This window comes from Daktulosphaira vitifoliae, unplaced genomic scaffold (genome assembly GCF_025091365.1).
Source record: "Daktulosphaira vitifoliae isolate Bord-2020 unplaced genomic scaffold, ASM2509136v1 Scaffold_1, whole genome shotgun sequence".
Taxonomy (NCBI): Eukaryota; Metazoa; Arthropoda; class Insecta; order Hemiptera; family Phylloxeridae; genus Daktulosphaira; species Daktulosphaira vitifoliae.
The window spans coordinates 74,086,509-74,110,709 of NW_026099572.1; the positions used below are offsets into that span (position 1 = coordinate 74,086,509).

The 24,201-nt window shown below is 25.5% G+C and overlaps 2 protein-coding genes across 3 annotated transcripts in view; both read right to left on the minus strand.

Annotated features, from left to right (window-relative positions):
- LOC126897841 (G-protein coupled receptor Mth2-like) overlaps positions 1-14,111 on the minus strand; it is a 21,895-nt gene extending 7,784 nt beyond the window's left edge. The window contains exons 1-4 of the mRNA XM_050671757.1: positions 13,930-14,111; positions 4,789-5,115; positions 3,107-3,600; positions 2,559-3,032 (exon numbers count right to left, since the gene is read on the minus strand). Coding sequence (XP_050527714.1) covers positions 2,559-3,032; positions 3,107-3,600; positions 4,789-5,051 — 1,231 coding nt within the window. The 5' untranslated portion in view covers positions 5,052-5,115; positions 13,930-14,111. The remainder of the gene's footprint in view (positions 1-2,558; positions 3,033-3,106; positions 3,601-4,788; positions 5,116-13,929) is intronic.
- Positions 14,112-19,971: 5,860 nt separating this feature from the next.
- On the minus strand, positions 19,972-23,026 carry LOC126897971 (uncharacterized). 2 transcript variants are annotated; one of them, XM_050671923.1, is made up of 6 exons: positions 22,750-23,025; positions 22,451-22,607; positions 21,004-21,259; positions 20,666-20,776; positions 20,284-20,389; positions 19,972-20,210 (listed from the first exon to the last, which is right to left on the minus strand). In XM_050671923.1, the coding sequence occupies exons 1-6, from the start codon at positions 22,880-22,882 to the stop codon at positions 20,107-20,109; spliced, it is 867 nt and encodes a 288-aa protein (XP_050527880.1). In that variant the 5' UTR covers positions 22,883-23,025; the 3' UTR covers positions 19,972-20,106. The 2 variants fall into 2 exon arrangements, with proteins under 2 accessions (XP_050527880.1, XP_050527884.1); XM_050671927.1 differs by having other exon boundaries at positions 20,110-20,230; positions 22,750-23,026.
- Between the last annotated feature and the right edge of the window lie 1,175 nt (positions 23,027-24,201).

The following is a 24,201-nucleotide window of genomic DNA, read 5'->3' on the forward strand; positions in this document are numbered from 1 at the left end:
TAAAAGTGTCAGACTTTCCGGAACACTTTCAAAATTTAAGTTGAAAAAGTCAATTTTTTTTGAAAAAGTTGTCATTTTGAATCCCCCCCTGTAGGCAGGTAAAAGTCAGATTTATAAAAAATAATATACCAAATGATAGGTAAAGACATCATGCATCTACAAAAAAAAGAATTATATTGATCCATACATCTTTCGAGAAGTTATAGCATTATAAAGTTAAAAATATAAAAAAGAATTTTTTTACAAAAATCGTATTTTTTTTATTAAGTTTAATGTCTGTTTTCACCATGAAGATAAAATAAAGTCCGAAATTTTTTTTTACCATTATAAAGTATATTACATTAGCTTTAATTTAAGATATATATAAAAGTGTCAGACCTTCCGGAACATTTTCAAAATTTAAGTTAAAAAAATTAATTTTTTGTGAAAAAGTTGTCTTTTTAAATCCCCCCCTGTATTTAGGGAAATGGTCCGATTTAAAAAAACAGTATGTCGAATGAAAGATCTATATAAATACTACTTCTCATAAAAAAATTGTAATGATTCATACATTTTTCAAAAAGTTATAGCATAATAAAGTTAAAAATGGAAAATACAAAATCGAAAATTTTCACACAAAAATAGCATTCGGTAGCCATTTTCACCATGAAGATAAGATAAAGTCCGAAATTTTTTTTTTTCATGATAAAGCATATTACATTAGCTTTAATTTAAGATATATATAAAAGTGTCAGACCTTCCGGAACATTTTCAAAATTTAAGTTAAAAAAATTAATTTTTTGTGAAAAAGTTGTCATTTTAAATCCCCCCTTGTGGGCAGGTTAAGGGTTAAATTTATGAAAAAAATATACCAAATGAAAGGTAATGATATTATGCATCTATATAAAAAAGAATTATATTGATATGTTTATTTTTGAAAAAGTTATGGCACTTTTAAGTAAAAAAAATTGAAAAAATTTCGAAAATTAGCGATTTTTAAATTTGTAATTTTTTTGGAGGTTTCCCCCTTTTACGGGGAACGAGGGAATTTTTTTCAATTTTTAAGGGTAATGTCTTCGACTAGATACGATTTGTGATCTTTTGACGTATCATTGAAAGAAATCGGTTCGGTGAGAGCTGAGAAAAAGTGGTAACAGACACAAAAAAAAAAAAAAAACACATCTTAGTAAAACCAATACCTTCTCAGCTTCGCATCGAAGCTAAAAAAGGTAAAAAGGAAACAAGCTATCACTTAAAAGACTGTTATTAACACTATCACTATTTTTCATTTTACGAGGTTAGTAGTACTATAAATGTGGTCATAATGAAAAATATACTTAAAAATATTGTTACTGTTAAGGTACATCCGCTGTAACAGTATATTTTTTTTACAAGAATATATCCTTTACAATAAAGCCACTGTACTAAAATATTTTTATGTCATCTTGCTTGTTGGATTAGTAAACTTTTTAATTAAAAATAATCCATAAGAGTATTATAAATGTATTAAAATATTATTAATTTTGAATAACTAATTAAAACAAGGCTTTAAGAGTTATAAATAATTTGTAAATAAAATAAGAGTTGTATAAAAAATTAATCCTTATTTTAACGTAGAAAATTTTTAAATATCAACAAATCTAATATTTCGATGATTGAGTGCACAGAAGAGATACATGATATTTTTAGCAAAAACAAGTTTTGGCATAGAATAAATTTAGACACCCTAGTGCATTCTTTTACATCAATAATATTTTATTGTTTTTTAAATTCCATCATGTTATTGTATTTTAAAGTTTCAAATTTACATTAATACTTATGACAATAAAAATCTTTAAATTGACCTCGTGATAAAGTCTTAAACTTACATCTTTTGTGTGCTTGAACAATGATTTATTTATATTACTAATTAATTAAAAATTAATCTCATTTTATGTATTTTTAGAGTCAAAAACGCGAAAAAATTGGCTAGTAAAATTATAATAATATTTCATTGGAATATTAATTTTGTATTTGTAATTTTAAATAGAATTCTATAACAATTAATTGAATGTCTTTTATATGTCTAAACTAGTAATAACTATTATTGTTAATTTGAGCACAATTTCAATTATTTGAAAATAATAAAATAATAGATAACTTGTAATTCTCTATAATTAATCAAACAGTTAAGGCTTACAGATGGTAAATTGTAAATGTGAATTAATTATTTTCATATTTACTATCTACTATCTGTTTCTTAACTCTACAGACTAATTTGAACCATTTTGTGATATCTCGGAATAAGGGACAATGATATTAATAAAGCCGGATTCCCACGACTGGTGTACACCAATAATTGTATACTTGCCAAATTGTTTAATTATCAACAAGTAGAGCGTTCCCATGACTGGTTAGTTGATAAGTATGTCAGTATTTGTACATTTGTACAAGTAATAAACAAAAGCCAAATAAAAATTTGTACTGACCTGTTCAGAATAACTTATAATATTTATAAACGCATAAAAATCCGTTACCAGGTAATTACATATCTATCGTAATTAAATTAAAATATTAGTACTAAAGATTTCATTTTTTACCTGCCGTCACACAAAAGTATTCGTTGAACAGTTGAGTGGCTAAAGTAGTTGCAGCTAATGTGGAGTACGACACAAACAAACAAATAGTATGAGCTATCAAATTGCCAGAGTGAACTGTTACTCTAAGTTCGGGTAAAACGGCATAAATCAGTAGTGTAGCAGCCAGGAAAATTGCACCAACCACAAAGTAGGTACCGTATAAAATATCTCTAAATTTAAGAGTTCCTGCTGGACTGTTAGCACCAGGAACGCGACAAGCAAGAACACTTTTGGTGAACGGTTTACCGTCTACGATAACTACATCAACGCAATAATCGTCCTTTTCGATTACTGCCAGTCCATCTTGTACAAGCAACCGGCCATCTTGTAAAACTTGATAATCTGTGTGTTTCACGCTGTTTGGAAGATTTGAAAGGTAAGACCCTCTAGTACCACAATAGGGTGGTCTCATAGGCGAAAAGAAAAAATCCGAACCTAAATAAATATTTATAAATATCATTTATATGTTATGTACAATCATATACTACTCATATATATCTTGCACTTACTTTGTAATATGGAACCGTTGGTGCTTTTCAGGCTTATTGAAGCAGTGAGATTAGTTTTTCGACATCCAGTGGGTGCATTTTTCTTATATTCGAGTACCAATCCTTTATTACAGCATTTTGGTATACACAAGACCTTTGAACAAGTTTGACAAGCTAACGCAACGTAGCTATATTTAGGTTCGGTACTGGGAATACTTCGTCTTGCGGGTTTCTTCATTTTGTCACTACTTCCCGTCGACAACGTAAAGTTATCTACCAATGACACACGATCAATACAATATTCAGATGTTTCAAATATAAGCCTGCTATTATATGACCAGAAAGCAGCCAGTTGTCCGTTGTCCAAAAGAACAATGTCACTGTCCAGCATCATCACTTTTCGATCTTCTAGGTCACAAGGGAATCTTCCTTCCGATTCGAATAATTGAAAATCTGGTATGACAGCCTGAGAAAAATTGTCCGCTTTTAATACTTCCATGAAAGCAGGTATCCACCTACAAAAAGTATTGTCAGAATGGTTTTATATCACAGTGCGATCCGCTATTTATGTCCTACGCAATATTTTTAAAAATGTATAATTTTTCTTTACAAAAGTTATTAGTATCCCAAACACTTAAATTAATAAAAAAAAAAATTATTATAGCTTCTCACTTTTCCCCATAAAATTGTACCAATTTACGTTTTTAAATGGTAACATATATGTTTAACTGACTTAAAACTAAGAACATGACTGGTTGATAACAAATCTTGCACCAGTATTTCGGAAATTATTAACATTTAACACCGCACTTTTCCTCCCACTATAAAACAAAAGTACTAATATTTTTCAAATACTGGTTTAAAAGTTATTTTCGACCAGTCATTTTCTTATTTTCAAGTTAGTTAAACATATGTATCAAATATTTTATTTTATGTTTATACTATTGTAATATCGTACAATAAATACTATCTGTGAAGTAGTGGTAGCAGGCTATATTTTAAAGTGCAGTTGATCATTATTTGTGTAATTACATGTAGCACCTCAATTATTTCCAAATTTGTATAAAATGACCTAATCTATTTTAATAATACCTATTATTTCCGTTTCATGTAAAAGAAGCCTTCTTTGGCGAGGAAAATTAAAACATGGTTAAGAACATCTATATAGAAAATTATATTTAACATTCTTTCATATTATGTATTGAAAAAAATAGAACTAAAATTTTAAATACTGAACATATTTAAACTGTATCATATAATATGTATGTCGCATAAAATGTTACATGATTTATTTATAATATCACGATTATAATTTTCCTAAACTTATTTGAGGGGCAATAACACGTTTTGCGACAAAAATAATAACAACATGCCCCAAAAAAAAAAAAAAAAATGAAAATATAACGTTTTTGTATCAATACAAAATTATTTCCTTGATTATTACATTGGAATTATACGTTTTGATGCGAAATGGAAATAATACGTTTTGTATAATCTACTAATCTTTATAACTTTTTTTGTATCGTTAATTATTGTGGAAGAGAAGTAAAAACGAAAAATTTGAATTTGTCGTCAGTTTTACAATAAGGATCAATATATACCTAAAAATACATACTCTCGAAAATAATACATTTTTTAAAGTTTTCCTTTGTTAATTAATTATTAAATTAACCATCGATATTTATTTGAATTAGATTAATTACCATGGTGCAGTATTGTTGAACATTGACAGTGATAATTCTTCATGAAGATTTTCGGTAGTAGCGTTAGTGTTGTCAGACTTATCATCAGATGACCACTCGTAAATTTCCCTCGTGCCTTGCAATTCCGTGTCATATCCTGTACACGTTGCAAAGTCCACTCTGAGTATCATATCTCTGGGACAACATTTTGTAACTTTACCACAGTTACAAACTATAATTGACCACGCTACAAACCACACGGTAGTGACGTAGGTCCTCGACATGGCGCAGTCAATAATATATGTATTTGACTACATAATAAATTTTAGGACCATTGAAAGTTAAATGCTAAAAAAAATATATATATATATATATATAAATATAATAAATATTTATTTATTTATACAAAATGATAGTAATTGTATTCTAGTGTCCAATTGACTCTTGAGTAAGGTCTCAACAAAATATTTAACTATGAGCCTTTTATTAAGAACAAATTCTGATTATTTTAAAGAGCTAGGTGCAAAAAAAATTCTTATTAATAGATTTTTATTGCATATCAGCTGCCAGTAGCATGTATATATCCAAAGTCCACCTGACTTTGGGGTATATTTACAGAAATTCACTTGTCATGCGCCTCATAATAACACGTAAATTAAAGATAAGTAAAAACTTCAACTTTTACAAATATTTCTTTATTATTGTTAAGTACTTTTTAAGTTGATCTTTAATGCTATAGAATTCCCAATTTAATTTTATCAGATATAATATGGGGTCTACCATGTGTGAATAGTCAATTTAGCTGACTAAATTGAATAATTATGATCATTGTGGTGTAGAACTTAAAATTTTTACTCGAGATTGGAGTAAATATTTATAACTAGACTAATAATCTAAAATCTCTAGTTTCCCTATCGGTAAACAGGAAATTTGTAAAAAATACGTTACTTGATGATTACTATCTTTAATAAAAAATGCAACATTTTTAAGTAGTCAAGGACCATCAGGTTTTTATTAATATGATAAAACTTTTACTAATTCAGAGTTTTAACGAAGATGTAAACACTGAAATTAAAAATATTCAAGTTTAAAGATATAATCACTCATAAATAATAAAATAATGCAAATTAACATAATCTTTATAATTTATATAATTTGACACCTTAACTTCAGAAATATTTTCACTAGCAAATAGCAAGAATATTGGCATAAACAAAAATGAGGACAACATAGATGACAATACATGTTCTAAGACGAGTTTGTTTTCCGTCAATACTTCTAAAAAATAAGTCATAACACAATGCATGTGCCAAATTATTACTATTGAGACGTAAACATTTTGCTATGCATGTATAGTAATATCAACTCAATTAGACTGCTCATTAGACTATATATATTACAGTACTTAATTATTTAAATTAATACTATAATTTTTGACATTTTGTATTTGATTTAAGTAAATCACTCGGCACTCGTTCAATAAAATGAACATTATACGTAAAATTATATATTTACCACAGAGTTTCCACTTATGGCAATAAATAAGTATAATGAAATATCACCCTAGTTAAGATCAAATAACCAGTTAATTTTTATAATTTATGCGGTTTACAAAGAACACTTTTGATGAATATCATATTCATAGCTTCATAGCTTCTTTACATAAATAATTAATTAAAAGTTTTAACACATTGTTTGTAATGAAATTTGGTTTAAGATCGGATTAAATTTAACTATATTTAGAAGTTTTTGTGCAAAAGTTAATAAAATAATTTAAAGAAATATTGAGAAAAATACTTAATTACCATCAATAATAAATCAAGAAAAAACGAATGTATAGATAAATGTTCTAAAATAATTTTAGTAATTTATATGTATTAAATTACATATAAATTACTAATATATAATAATTATGATTTCATCATCTTATAATTAAACAACAAAATTATTATATTTTATAATATTCACTTAACCCTAAATGACGATTTGAATTTTTTAACGAAAATTCTGAATAATATTTACTAATACAATAGAATCGTGTGATTTATAATCCTATTCCTTTAGAAAAGGAATATCATGATAAAATTTTGTTTTTATCTGAAAATCTTAAGTATAGATGTCAACAATAATTTTTAGTTTTTTTCTAATGCATTTTATACATTATATAAAAATATCTGAATTAGTCTTCTGTTTTTATTTAACTATGAAATATTTACTATTAAAATTAATTAAATTTTATCTTTCTATAGAATAGTCGAACTTTCAGAGAATTCAAGAGATTTATTACTGAAAACATTGTAAAGTTTAATAGATTAAAACAACTGATGCGTTGTTTACAATTAAATATTACTTTGGAAAGTGTAAAATACACGTTAGCTTACGTTCGAAGTAATTGCTACTATTTTACACTTGACTTGACTCTATTAAGTGTCCATAGGACCAAATGTTGTATTTGCCATTAATCGAAATGAACAAATTTTGCTATGCATTAAAACTTTATTTGAAGGTATTATTTTATTACTATTTATTTATTCATCCAGAAAAGATTTATTAGATATGACTAAAACAAATTACGTTATCATAAAACCACGGAAAATCTTTTCCAATAATTTGGCATTAATATTCAACTAGGATTTCTAGTTAAAAAAAAAAAAAAAAAAACAAACAAACTTGGTGCCATAAAAAAAAAATTTATAATGAAGTCTAATTAAATATTTTAACCTAATTATGACAAATAAAGTAAATACTAATTATAAAATCAATAACAAAATGAACTAGCACAGTCTATGATATGTGTATCGACTGATGTGATCTTAGCATTGGAAAGTGTAGAAAGAAGCAATAATTTTTTTTTTTTATCTCTCATGTTGTTTTAGTTTTACGCTCATCTGTGTCACTAGTACTGTTATCGTTGGCATCGTTAGCGCTCAGTTCAAAAGTTGCGATTTTGTATGTCTTTTGTGTGCGTGTGTTACTCATGATTGGTCTGGTCTGTATACATATCGCAGCTGTGTTAGCCAAACATAACCATCGTCGAATTCACGGCCATCAATGCACAATATTGTTTCCTATGTAATTTATTCGAAGTTGTATTATGTGCTTTTTTGCCGAGCTGCCGCGGAATAACAAACAGCGGATAGTTTTAAGTATGTATGCGTGTCTTTCGCTCTATTATAGTTGGTCTTCTTTTATTTTAGTACACTTTTTTGTACTAACTGAATACGGCCATTAATTTGCACGGCCGTGTGCTGAAACACAATGGCGTATAATCCGTGAACGATTGACAGACGATATTCAAGTCAAATCTCACCGATAAACGGCCAGTGAGCCGTCGCAACTTTTGAATTTTCTTGCTCATAAAGTTATCTATTGCATCAAAATTACTTTTATTTTAAATACACAGTGATAACAATTACTACCTGTTTTTAGCATTGATCACATACCGTAACCATAAAAATAATACTATCCAGGTTCGGTTGAAAAGACAAAAATTTAAAAAGCTTGAAAGCAAACAAAAAAATATCTCATCAACTGAACAATTATAAAACAGGCACGGCAATATTTAGCTCCGGCACTGATATTATTGTAAATATAGTCATACCTTCTTAAATGTTCAAAAATATTTATTATTAGTATGGTTTGTATTTATATGGATATTAAACCCATATTATTAAGCTGTAATAGTTATTTAATAGATCTACTATAAATTAATAATGTTGTTCAAACTCAAAAAGGTTAAGTGGTTGATTATAATTTAATATCGACTTAACTACTAAATAGAATATCTCGAGTAATTTATTGTTTTAATTAAATTATTAAAAAGAGAATAGCTAAGACAAATTAGTAACGAATTCGTAAAAATAATCACTATTTTACACTTGATTATTCATTTTTTAAGTCTAATAAATATAATGATTTATGATAAAGTTTATGTAATTTTTGAAGCTGAGTCGAGTATTGTTAAGTTAGTATTTCATAAATAGTGTGTTAAAGACTATTTAATGAATAATACTATTTATAGAAAAAAATGTTTTATCGTATTCTACACGATACGAATAGATAATTATAGATATTAATAGATAATTAAGAGGGGCGGTGTTGCCGAGTCAGTAATGTGACAGTGCTTGCCGCACACTGACTCGGGTTCGAAACTCGGTCACGGGAAGCTTCATTTGTCAAGAGATCAGTTTTATCGAACTGATCTGATTGATGTCACCATAACTCTCTCCGACGACAAACTAACCATCCATCAATGGTTAAGAAACCTCCTCCAAAGGAGGAGGCCGCTATGGCCCTTAATGGGCTTAAAAAACATTAGATTTAAAAAAAACAAATAATTATGTTCGTATAGAAAATAAATTTTATTTTAGTTTATTGTAATGGTGTATAAAAATTAATTATCAATAAAGATATATAAGTCATAAATATTATTAGTTTTTTGAAAAACCTTCAAAAAATGAATAAAAATCTATTGAAATTTTTTTTTTTTTTTTTTTTGCAGAAATCGTGTCAATATATTTATGCGGATAAAAGTTTAAATGACTAGCAGGTCAATTTTCGAAAATTTAATAATATTTAGTGAAATACATAATATTTAACGTTTTTATATCTTGACACGTAAATATTTTTTTTTTTTATACCTTCAAATTAAAAAAAATACATGTATTGTACTTATACAATTTTGATTGACAGAAGAGATCCATTACTTTCACCCTCCTACATAAATATTCAGAATGATATTAAGGCATATTATTAAACAAAAAGGTGGCAAAAAAAACAGTTTATTGAAACCCGTAGTATAAAAATTAATTTCAATAACAAAATAACAATAATAACGATCCATAAACGAGTGATACAAAAAAAAATCAACCCACGGGTCGATATTGGAAGTTTAGATGGTGAAACTGTATAAACTACCGTTATTAGTACAATTGTAATAAAAAATATTATATTAATTTGACCTGTCTCATAAAATAAAAGTTTACTTATGATCATATTATTATTGACCTTAGTTAAGAGGGCCGATTCTGGTTTGATATAACAAATGAACTCAAAATGAGACAATAGTACTATTAAAGACAGAACACTGCCATATATCAAATTTAAATTTGATAAATAATTTCCAGTAGCACTTATAATCAATTTATTAAATATAAATCTATTATACTTACGGATGATCTTGTAGAGTATGGTTAGAAAATTATTATCATTTAACTAGAGATTTGTAGGTTAAAATTTTTTCTTCTAAATTAAACAAATAATAATATTGAGAAATAACTTTGAAGGTCTGGACGAAAAAATGTATTTTATCATCTCTTGATAAAATTTTGATACTGATATTATTCATAAAAATTCATTAGGATCATATTCAAAAAAAAAATTTCTCAAGATCACTTTCTAAAAAATTATTATTTTTATTATAAGACTCAAGACGTTACATTTAATAGTTTTAAAAATGTTTATCCGCTCTGTGTACCTATTTACTTTTTCTTGTCATGATTACATATAATTTTATTTTAATTTGAAAATACTTAAATTTTCAAATATTGCTGTGAACTTTAATTCTTAGAAATAGTTCTTTAAAGTGCAACAATATGTATTTCAAAATTTGACAGAATGTGATTTTTTTAAGAATAAAATAAGAATTTCTGAGCACTTTTTCTGTGAATTTTTTTATAATAATAAAATAATCTCTTTTATTAAAACTTATACAATTTAAAATAATTTTTTTATCATTATAATAACCAACAAATATAAAATTTAAACTGTTATGTAGTATATATAAAAATATTTATCTGTAACTTTCTTTCCAAAGAAAATCCACAGGGGATAGTAGCACATTTAGAACAAATATAGATGATATCTGACAATCATTATAATCACTATCATAAAAAACGCTCTGATGCAAATCTGTAGTGTTTAATTTTTAGAAGATATTATTGAATTATTCCAAAATAATAATAACGACTATTTCTTTATTTATATCCTAATTACAATTTTTATGATTTATAAACTAGTTAGATATATATATTTTTTTTAATATAATTATTATTTTAAGAGAAATCGAGTGGCTAATATTAAAAGAATTATCTCTATATACAACAACTCTATAACTTATTATAATTTCTTCATAAAATTAACATTACTAAATTATTCAATATCAATTTTATTCTAAATTTAATTACTATAACAAGTAATTATTCATATATTATATTTATAAATCATTCAATGTAAATTTCATTTATTTAAAAATTATATTTTTTGTTTGGCAGCCATTTTCCCATAGATAAAGCGTGGGCACAATTTTATATTTTTTTAACATATAGTATATAACATAAGTTTTAATTTAACATTTGTTTATTTTGAATCCTCACCTGGGGACAGGAAAGAATTAGGGAGACTAAGCCCTTCTAATCCCTCCAAATGAGCGTATACGTTTCTATACTTTCAATAAAATTCCTTTTTTAGTATAATAATTTATTAAATATTATTGAACACTTAAATAATATAATAGTAATACATTAAAATTATAGGGTCATCTGATTTCAATGCAAAAAATATTGTTTATAGTTAACTTAAAAATACCTTTTTATTTATAACAACTAGAAATAAAGAAAAAAAAATTAAAGAAAGTTTAAATTTTGTCGATTTGTTCATAAATATGAATTCGTTTGCTTTCTTTGATCTTTAATTTTTAGAGGAAACGTTCTTAGTTTCGTTTCTACATAAAAAATTTGTTCTAGGAATCGATTCTTATTGGAACCAATTCCTTCCCAACAATCGGTAGTATAGTTTATATAAATATAAAATCAAAACTTTATAAATTCATGTTATGTTATGTCTCAAACGCTACTGAAATATTTTTAACGTATTCATAAATGACCCCTAGACGACAATATTATATAATAAGGCTCCTGTAAAATGGGCCGACAATATAATAAGCAGATAGTATGAACGGCCAACAATTATTTTTAAAATATTTCAAAAATTAGAATGACTTATATTATTATTGAATAAAAAAAAATTATATTAATCCAAATGGATTAAATAATCAATCAAGTAAAAATATTTTAAATTGTCGTCAACTTATATAATACAGGTATATTTTGTCAAAAAAAAAATAAACAATTATACGAAAAACAAAATTATAAATATATAGCAGCCATATTTTGGCAAAATTTATCTGTTTTATTTAATTTTAAATATGTTTACTTGTGTGATTAAATGGAATAATACAATCTATTTTATTCAATAATAATAAAATAATTTTTGAATTTTTTTTTTATATATTGTTTGCCATTCATACTTTCTGTCCTTTATATTGTAAGTCAATACTACTGTCGGCCTTATAGATGTCGGCTCTTTGGGTTTCGGCTAAATAGCGTCATCCAATTTTAAAGTGATTTTGAAGAAATCCACGTTTTTTTGTTCAATTTTTTATATTTAATAAAATAAATTAATTTCAATGTTACAACTTATTGTAAAATTTGAATTTTACTTTGGTTAATTGAACAACATTGATACTCAGGCATAATATACAGATTTAATCTAAAAAATATCATCTCGACGAAATATGTGTTTGTTACGGTAATTTAAGTAACTGAGAGTATACAAGTACAATATATTTATATACTAACAAATTACATTTGCATAATAATGACGTGCATGGAAGTGACTCTAATGAGTATACCAAATAATAACGATAAAAATATACTGTCATAAGAATAATGCATATATTTATAGATATCAATATTGACGAAAAAAATTTTTTTTCTATAGGAATCAATAACAAGATATATTTGTGTGAGAATGTCCCAAAAGAAAAAATTCATTTGGTGTCGCTAGAAGTCATTTGAATATTATGCACTTTGTGACGGTTAATGTTCGTCTTAATGACATATTTTTGATAATAACACATTTTTGTTTACGTGCCGCACAAATATTTAATAGGTATTTTATTGGAACATTAATTATGTGTAGTCTACAATTGAACAGAGTAATCAATATCGGACCAGACAACTCAAACACCAATATTGTTACTTATGAGCACTTAAATAAAACGAAGTGACAGGAAAATTCAAGTTAAGTTCTAGGTAGTTAACTATAGTTTACTAACATATTTTTCAGTAATCCCTTTAGCCAAGAACAAACATAAAACAGTTTATTTTGTATAATTAATGAACACTTGGCTTTTCATGTATTCGCTTTATTTCTTGGACACTTAATCATCAAATATTGACCTTCACTAAATTAATGCATAAGAGTTCATGCTGATAAAAAATAATTTCTCATGGTAGTGAGTTATAATATTTTTCGAATTTTATATTCTCCAAATTTAATATTTTATAAATCTTTAATGAATATACAAAAAAATAAGCCCATCATTGTAAAACTAATAACTTTTCAGCTTCGAATAGAAATTAAAATATTTTAGTCTACAATGATAATATTGAATTTTTATCCCGTTATTCAAGTGTATTTCATTCAAGGAAATGCTTGAAGTTACGTATAATGTTAACTTTTTTATTCGTTATAGATAGTATACTATTAATGTTTACACAACCAATAACAACATCGTGAACCATGACGACCATGGGATAAGTGTCTACTAGTTAGTTAATATTCTATGAAACTGCGTTTTTCTTATTAGTTTGGGATACACTTTTAAAGTTAATTTAAATAGAAAACGGTAAAATATTGTATTAATATAGTTAATCCTAAAAAGTGACTTCAAGTTTAGAAATGGTTTTGTAAGACTTTCTTGAAATTATAAGTTCTATCCACAAAAACTTTTACCTTAAAGTTTTTTGAGCAGTAAAAGCAGTCAACATTTTTTTGATATTTAATTTTATTGATAGTAAGCTTTTAGGGTTTTAATATTTAAGACAATAGAATAAAAAAAAATCATTTCGTAATATTTATCTAATATTTCCTAACTTATTAGTATACTTAATGCTATGAATTAAATTATACTGATAATACATTATGAAATATTAAGAAAGGCAGTATAATAATTTATTTAATATAAATATATATATTTAAATAATTCTTGATGAAGATTCGATAAAAATAATGTTAGTTGATGAGCAAATTCAGTTAAGCATTGTAAAATGTCTTATACACAATGATGTTTTAGAAATAGTATATAAATAGTTAACTCACTTTATAATTACAAGATGTCTTAATTTTCAATTTCCTTTGTCTCCTGGCATTTTTACATTCATAATTAAATCGGACTTTCGAAAAAAATCTAATGAAAATCAACAATTTTTTGACTATTTAAGTGAAAACTATGAACACTACATTCTCGCACTGTTGGTCGAGTAATTACTGAAGGATCTTGGCGATGTGCCGGTAATAGCATGTGCGAGTTCTTTCAAGACCGCTAGTCACGCCCACAATCAACTCGGAAAACAGCCCTTGAAATAATTCAAAAGCGTACCATATTATTGGTAACGTGTATAATGTTTATGTTGTGTTTGATTTAATTAACTGATGGTGACTTTTCATTTGATTACAGTTGCGATTTGTAAAATTTGTGACTAATTTATAAATATAGTTTTAGTATAGTTTTTTTTAACCATGTTTGATATCATTTCCAAAAGCTATTGCTTGGCCCAGAGAGAATCTACACAGCCCAGTGCAACGGAATCGTACTCCGATACCTACGCACCGAGGCACATTGCGGTACCCGTTGGGTTGGTAGTACTTAGATTATTAATGTAATTTTTAGACATTACAAATAATTGTATTTAAATTAAGTAAGTGAAATAATTAGTTGGTTTATTGAGGATGTTATCTTCAATAAAATGTTGAGATGTATAATATACATAATATATACATTGTTTATATTATGTATAAATGAAAAACTTCAAAAGTTCCTAATTATCGCAATACCTTACACACACAATGATATTTTTTCTTGATTACTAGAATTATCTTACAATCGTCAATCAAACAAACAATTAAAGAATCTACTTTTAGTAATATAGCCAGAATATTTGTTATGGGTGGGCTAAGGACCTTTATTTTTTATTTTTTTTGGCTTATAACGTGCTCTTATTAGCGCATTTTATATAATATAAAAATCTAATATTATTAGATATCATCGATGAAATTACTTTTTTTTTTTAATATTTTTTAAAAAACTATAACATAGTAATTACATTTTCAGCTACAAATGGAAATAAATAATTTTTTATTATTGTATAACTTAAACTATAAATTTAAAAGTATTTGGAAATCGAAGATGACATAGATTGAGTACGCTATTAAAATTATGTAATTAATATTATTAAATGAGTAAATCTGGTATCTCAGTATTTTTAGTGTTATAAAAATCTAAACAAATAAAATTTAAAAAATACAAGAGGGATATTTCGTCCATTACAAGATTAAATTTGTCTGCATTTTAAAATAAATAATTGTATGATTCTAGCATTTATTTGACAATCAATTAAAACCTTTACTGGATACTATGAATACATTTCAGGTTTCATGAATTTTTAATTGGTTTAATAGTATCATGAAAATGTATTGTAACTATACTCCGTAGAGTTATCGTTATATAACTTATACAATATGTGCCTAATGAAATATTGAATATTTAATATGTAGATAATGTTTACCAGAAATACTAGTTTCGAAACATGAGATGTAACTGTTGACCCTATAAAGATTATTTTACAAACAAACAAATATTTAGTTACTTTTTTATTGAAACGTAGTTAAACTTGGCTTATAAATGTAATTATTCTTCGTGCAGTTTTTGGGTAGAGAGTGGGTAGTCTCTAACACACCGTCCTGACACTTCTCTCGTGACCGGTTCGATTGTATCCGAAGACGTCAATCGCCATTCTTCCACGAAGATCATCTGTACACTTCCGACTCACCTTTAGATTATTATCTTCACACACTTTTAGCGTCTCTAATCGCCTATTATCTGGTTATTTTGACCACTTATAGTTTTTTCTTTGGTCGCCAATGTTTTAATATATTAATCGCCATTCGTTTGATTAGTGTATATCATTATTTAGTGATGAGAAAAATACTAGAACTTTTATAATTACATACATGAAAATTACATTGGTCATTTGAGAAACAACAATAAGTCAAAAATTATTATTTATAAAAAAATATTTTAAGATCTAATGTGCAAACAACATAAAATAATAAATATTATTTTATTATTAATTCACAGCATTTAATAAGAGAAATTAACAGTCGTCCCGGAATCGATTATTAGACATTAAGTAAGAGTATAGACCAGTCACTAAGAAAATGTCTGGTCTATATCAACTCTTGGATCAGTATTTCAAAAGTTAGAAATATTAAACAGTGATGTCTATAGATGGGATGCGAGTGTTTTCAAGCACTAAAAGTCATAACTAGCCATTAACCTTGGAGTTAGTAGTCGAATATACATATTGGAAAGAGCTTATTAAAATAATTATCCCGTTTTTGTTATAGCGGTGTCGCTCTATGTTAAGCGTAAAGACAATGTTCTCGATATTCTCTTCATTTTTTTGTTGGTTCATATTTTGTTCTCTCGATTAATAAACATTATAATAAATTTATAATAAGGATTTATTTCACTTTACTGACGTTTTTATTCGTTAGTTTTATCCGCAATGATTCATTGAAAAACAAATTTAATTATTACACACTTTTCGGCACAGGCGTTATCTAGCGTCACAATGTTTAACTACTTTTGGAATTTGATGATAATCCTTGCTAGATGGTGTTCGTGAGGTGTACACATATTGGTTTGGTGACCCTGAAAGATCTGATAATTTTATACGTTTATATGTACCACTGCAGACTTAGAGTGAAAATACAAAAGTCAATATTTTGAGAATTTTCATCAATATTTTTCGAAAGATCAAAGTCGTAAAGTTAAGCGTCACATGAACTATTTTGTTAAACTAACGATTATTTAAAAATATCTATTTGTAATTATCATTTTACTCCTTGACCTAGATGCATACACACATACAATTTTAAAAACACGGTGGATATAAAGTATTAACACTAAGTGATGGTTTCGAACAGTTATCTTTTATTTACGAAACATAAGAAACAAAAAATCAAAGACAGTATAACATTGTAACACAATATAAATTAATCCGATTTACGTACAAAGTTACACGCCTGCACTGTATCTTACCTTAGCGACCGTGACCAATAGCTAACATTTTGACAGACGAGCATTAATTCTTGATAGCACATCCCATAATTAGTACAATATCAAAATATATTCTTTTAAGGTAGGTTTAATAAAAACTAACCTACTTTGCAAAATTAATTAAATAAATTGGTTTGATGACTAACATTTTAAAAATATATTAAAATAATATTTCTTTATATTTCTAGTCATACCAGTTTTTAAAATAAAAAACTACTTATAAATATATAAATTTATTAACAACAAATATAGTAACAAAAAATATTTAACAAAAAAATAAATTAGGTAAATGTGTAAGAAACGAAATGTGTAGAATTCGTGTTTTACACTTTTTCGATGGTTCATATTCATTAAAAATGTTTGCCCTTTTCAACGAGTGTGAATTATTACATAGTTCAGCCGACTTAACTGAATTAGATGGATGTTTTTCCATATTTTCATAACCTGGTGAAATATTAGAGAAAAATCAACAAATTAAGCATGAATATTATTGTAATATAATATTACATTATTGTAATTATATTCATTATATTATTGTAAAAAATAACAAATATATCCGATAATATATTTGTTATAATATTATTTCATACTTTTTTGACGTTCAACTACAGATGTCTCATCATCATGTTTGACTTTTCTTTTCGTAGATGATTCGTCAATGTTTGCCGGAAACGGTTCTACGAGTATTTCGTATGGATTTCCCCAATAAGATGAACGTGATCGATCGATCTTTTCTATTATTTCTTTGGCAAATGGTTCATAATCTTCCTCAGTTACTGGAGCTGTATTGGACTGTGTAGATTTGCGGTACGAACGCTTAGGCCTGTCTTTTGCTGTACTTTCAATATTGGATTCAATATTAGGATTGGCACTCAAACAATTTTGTTTATTGACAGGAGCCTGTTTCTTAAATGAAATAGTAGGTTTTTCACGCAATCGCTTGAGTTGGGAAAACAATTTTTGGGCCTTCGCGCTCATCGTTACAAATAATTTCAATAATTAAAACTTAAAAATGACAACGACTTTGACTTTGAGAACAATTAAAAAAATTGATGATTATCTTGAAAGTCAAAAAATGTTCTAAGTCAAACTGAGAGTAAAATGTTTGCTAATTTACAAATAAAAAAATTGTATCCAGAGAAACTATTAACAGAAAATGTAAACTAAATATTTTTTTTTTAATATTTGAAAACGTACAAAAATTGCTTGTTTATTTTTCTTAGGAACATTTATAGGACAGCATTAATTAAATAATAAAGTACTATAAAATAATAGATTATTTCATTGAAATTTTAATTGATTATGTACAAAATTGATTTAATAATTTAATCATTTAAATAAAATTCTTTTGTCTACAATCGAATAACTCTTGAGAAATCCAGATAAAGGGCGTTGCTTTAAAACAGCAGTATTATAATACACCGTTGTAGCATTCCCCTAGCTTTTTATATGTTTTTGAAACCTTGCAGAAAATATGATATGGAAAAAAATGTCATTTAGTTATGAAATAATTCATTCATGCTGATAATTTTCCATTTACAAATTACAGCATCAACATTAGGTAGATCTTGATCTAATTTTCTCTTTTTCTAAAATATTTTTATTAAACTATCTCTATGATTTTTCGGTAGTGGAGTAGGGATAAAAATTAAACACCTATCCAAAAATTAATTTTTACTTTGAAAATCCATTATGATTTAGTAGAACACTATAATTTAAAAACCTACTTACACCTATGTTATTTCGTCAAGGAAAAACAAAATTAAAAACTAATTTTATTGAACATGTGTCTTTTTCTCACTGGAAATCTTGTATGATAATATTTTGTATTTTATATTTCCTATACCGATAAAATATTTATGACATACTAATATCATACAATTCAATAAATTTCAACATACTTAGAAAAAAATCTCAGCACAGTGGAGTCGCGGTACATTTGTGACTTTGCATTGTTAAGTCAAATATAATGATATCTGACAGTGATTAAAATCACTATCATAAAAAACGCTTCGATGCAAATTTATAGATAGTATTTAATTTTAAAAATTGCTGGATTATTCCAAAAGCTACATGATCTTTTATTTACTTATTTATATTCTGATTACAAATTTTATGATTTATAAATGTAATATATTTATAATAAATAAATATATAAAGGGATATGATCCGTTTTAAAAAAAAGTATGTTGAATGAATAAGGTATCTAAATAGTATTTATCATAAAAAAATTGTTAGTAAAGTTAAAAATATAAAAAAGAATTTTTTACAAAAATCGTATTTTTTTTTTATTAATTTTGATGTCTGTTTGCACCATGAAAACAAAATAAAGTTCGAATTATTTTCTTTCCTATTAAAGTATATTACATAAGCTTAAATTTAAGATATATATAAAAGTGTCATTACTTCCGAAATACTTTTAAAAGTTAAATTAAAAAAGTAAATTTTTATGAAAAAGTTGTTATTTTGAGTCCCACTGTAGGCAGGAAAAAGATCAGATTTATAAAAATATACAAAATGATAGGGAAATACCTCATGTTTCTATAAAAAAAAGTTATATTCATTTAGTCATTTTTAAAGAAGTTATGTCAGTTTTTATTGAAAATTAGCAATTTTTAAATTTGAAATTTTTTTTGAAGAGTTCCGCCATTTACGGAGAATGAGGGAACTTTTTCATTTTTTGAGAGTAATATCTTCGATAAGATACGATATAAGATCATTTGACGTATTGTTTATTAAAATCGCTCCAGTGAGAGCTGAAAATGAGTGGTAACAGACTAATAAAAAACACATCATAGTAAAATTAATACTTTTTTAGTTTCCCATCGATGCTAAAACCTCATAATATAATTTATCTATAATTTCCGGGTAAAAAAAACATTTTTTTGCATATAATGTAATATGCAAAAACTCCGTTGTATGCTACAAGTTTTTTAAAATGTTATAGGAATATTATATTTAAAATTATAAATCATACATATAATTTTGTTATTCTTAAAATATTTTGACTAATATATAACTATTGATTATTTTTTATAATTATAATTGTTTGTAATGATAAATATTACTTAATAGTAAACATTTAAAAATCTTTAGAAAGTGATTTGATAATTTATTAATCATATATAATATATAAGAATAAAATATTAAATTAATTAATCCATGTATTTTTCGTTGTTTATAAATAGTTGTTTTTGAAGCTCTACGTTTCCTTTTTTTAATATATCTGTACAGGTAGCAATATTTTTATACATCTCATCTATACAAAATAATAGATTACTGAATTATTATTTTCATTTAATTAAAAAATTCATAAATAATACTTTATTTACCACAGAAAAATGTATGACTTTTTCCTGATCCTCCAGCTTCTATCGGTAAAATGTTTTTTGGTATATAATTAAATATTTCTTCTGAATCAACCGGATAAAATTTAATCTAGTTAAATTGTAATTATACTTTAAGAAAATTATATTAAATAAACTTTTACTATAGGTTTATTTATTTGAATTATCTATATTTATACTAACTTAAAGTACTAAAACAGATAAATGAATATGCTAAAAATAATACTACTTAAATTGTATTTTAGGTGAAATTGCAACTATTTGTCACAATTTAATATTACTAGATAAAATGAAGTATGTTTAATGAACATTATAAATAACAATTGTGAATCCATAATCAGATTATAGAATATATTGTTTTGCTTACTTTTTCCATCAATTCCTTATCTATGAATGGTGTTAGCATTTTGAATAACATGCTGATTGCATTTCCTGAGTTAATAAAATAAATTGACTTAATTTGAATCGGAATTCCTCTCTAAAATATTAAAGAGTTCAAGTGTATTTTTTGGAATGTATGTCCATAATAATTTATACTGACAAAAATTAATTATTCATGTATTATTAAGTACTTATGTAACTACATGTATATGTTCATAATGTTGCGACTATTAATTGTATTTTTTTTAAATACTGAAGTAATATAGTAATATACTTAAGTAATAAATCAAAGGCCCAATATTTTTTAAACGATTTTTTACTTACTTGAGCGTACACGAATAACTCTCCCATTATAGAAATGGGTGTTTTCATAACATGACGCCATGAAAGGCCTGATGTGTTAACAACAATCACTAATCCATCAAAAGTACCACAGTGCAATAATTTATATTCTAGCCACATGTGAAACAATTTAATAGGAGATAAACAATCGTACAATTTTATGTCAGGATCTTTGAATTGCCAATATACTATACATTCACCTTTTCCAGAACACTTTAAAGTCAAATCACCAAAGCTTCTAATTAAAAAATAGAATCAATAGAACGATTACAATTTCCATATTTATAAATTTATCACATGAAATCATAAAAAGTTGGAGTCATGATGATTCGAGTGAAATTTAATGTTGTCTCTAAAAAGTTACGTATATATATTGTATATAGACTATATTGTTAAAAAAAATTATACTTTCATAAATATTTGAAAGAAATGAATATAAGTTAAGGCAATATTATAAAAGCAATTCTTATAAAACTTATTAGCAATTCAAAATTGCTAAAATGCTCAGAATCTATGATATTATTTGGATTATTATTTTAAGTAAATTAATTTTATAGTGCTTTGTAATTACTATCTATCAATATACAGACATTGTATATAGATATTGTGAGGCATTCTGTATTACTGGGTGTATTAATTTGTTTTGACATCATTAATAACTTTTAATCTAGCAAATATTTTGAAATACTATTATTTAAATAATTTTTACAGTTTTGGACTATGTTTAGAGAAGTCCAGAGAAACATTTAAGAGCTGAAATATGGCTTTAAATGTTGTTATCGGCCTGTCATTTCTTTAGTTTGATCATTTTCTATTATATGAAATAGTTAACTATGTATATTACAATTATAAAAAATCATAATTATTAAAAAAACTCATTTTATCATATATATATATTATTATTGCATTAGACTTTATAAGTATATCATAAATTTCTATATGTGTAATAATTCAGAATTAAGATTTTTTACTTGTAATTTTATAAGATAAAATTTTAATATTTGGATAATAACTAACATCAACATATTTATGTTTGTTTTAGATATTGTGACGAAGATAAATTTTAGGGATTTGTGCTAATATAAAATCATTTTGTTTATTTGAAGGAGTACAAAGTCCATTTTGATTTTCTGTTGCACATTATTTAAATTAAAAAAACACGTTAAATGAAAAAAAAAATATTATAGATTTAGTTTTTGATATTCTTAAAATCGAAATTGAAAAAAGGAAAATCCCATATTAATAATATAGAAATATAGATTTTTGTTATTCTTAAAATTTTATATTTTGGGACTGTAATTTATTACTCTCTATTTATGACGTACTGTAAAAACATTGAATAATATTAAAAATATAATAAATAGAAATTCCTTCAAAGATATGAAAAAAACATTACAAGGGACCCTTATAAATATAATTTTGGTATTACGAGGTTGTATATAATTTCTTTATCTCAGGAGATAACGGATCAAGGTTACAAAATATTTCCGGTATTTTCAAATAGCATTTGTAGCAGTTGATAATTGTAAATTTAGCTTCTTCTAGGTTAAAGTTAGTGCATTGAAGAAATGCAATAAGCTTTTTGTCTGAAAAAAAAAGATAATATTGTCATTAAAGAAATGTACTAATAATAGTACTTCGATTTTAATTATATACAATATAGACTGTTTTTATTTAGTAAATTACTCATAAAAATCTACCAAAAAACTAAAATAACGAAAACAATACCTGATATTGGTGGCAATTGTGTTTCATTGTCAATGCTTTCTTTTAGTTTATAAATATCCTCTAGCTTGAGTTGAGGATATTTTTTTTGCTCTCCTTCAAAATATTCTTCAAATGTTGTTGTTAAGCTATACATTATGAAAATGAATACAATTGACTTTAATTTTTTAATTTTATTAAAATTTATTATTATTGGAAATTGAATGTATATAAAAATGTATAATGTAAAGATGGTTTTTGATGACAAATACAAGTAACTACTGATGAATGGAAAGCATATTTATTGAATGTTAATTTTAAATCTAAAATAAAATAAATTTAAAAATATAATTAATTTCATTAAAATACAATAAAAACCTGTCATGAGACTTATAGAATACCTAAAATATGATTAATGTTTATACTTTAATAATGAAATGACCATGAAATATCAGTGTTATAAGAATAATTAAATTTAAAATTTCACACACCAGGTATAATTAATTTACTACTCATTAATAAAAATGATTTATATTGAATAGCTCGTGGTAAATGTAATAATAGATATTTAAATAAATTTTTAAATCTTAATACATAATATAACATTGAAAAATAAGCTAAAGTTGGAAAAATCACTTAACGACGTACGATTCTCAAAATGTTTTTTAAATGAAAGTGCTCGATAACGTTATTCTAGGAAAATTATTTGTGAAGATAAGTTGTCATTTTGAATCGCCCCTGTTGTCATCCCCAAGTTAAAGGTCAGATTTTCAAAGAAATATATACCAAATAATAGGTAAAATCAAGTGTATCTAGAAAAAAAAATTGTTCCTATTCATCTATTTTTTAAAAAGTTATGGCAGTTTTAAGAAAAAAAAAATTGAAAAAATATCAAAAACAACTGATTTTTAAATTTGTAATTTTCTCAAATTTTTGAGGGTAATATTTTCAATTAGATACGAATTGTAATCATTCGACGTATCATTAAAAAAAGTGAGTCAAGTGAAAGCGGAGAAAATGAATGATAGTCACAAAAAAAAAAAAAACCAATAGTAAAATAATTTTAATATGAATAAGAAATTTCTTTTCACGAAGGGAGGCTACAGTGATGGAATCCTTGACATTTATTGAAGTTATTGAATCTAATGAGATAAAAATTAAATGAGTTGAAAATATGTAGAATCGTATTTTAATTCATATACTTATTAAAAATATATCACCAAATCAGTGTTCCCTCGTTGATAAGATGAATAAAAACAATCCTCTTACACATTCCATAAAACTCCCACGTAAAAGATTCTATCACATTGACCAATCAAATACAACAAAAAATCTTAAGAATCTCACCAGAGATCGCTAAACCAGATTTTCTGACTTGAGAAAAACTGGTTTATAAAAAGGCATTTTTTCTAAAAGAAGTACTACTTTGCTCTGCTCTTCTCTTTAGTTCCTGGTCAATGTTCACACACATAGTAT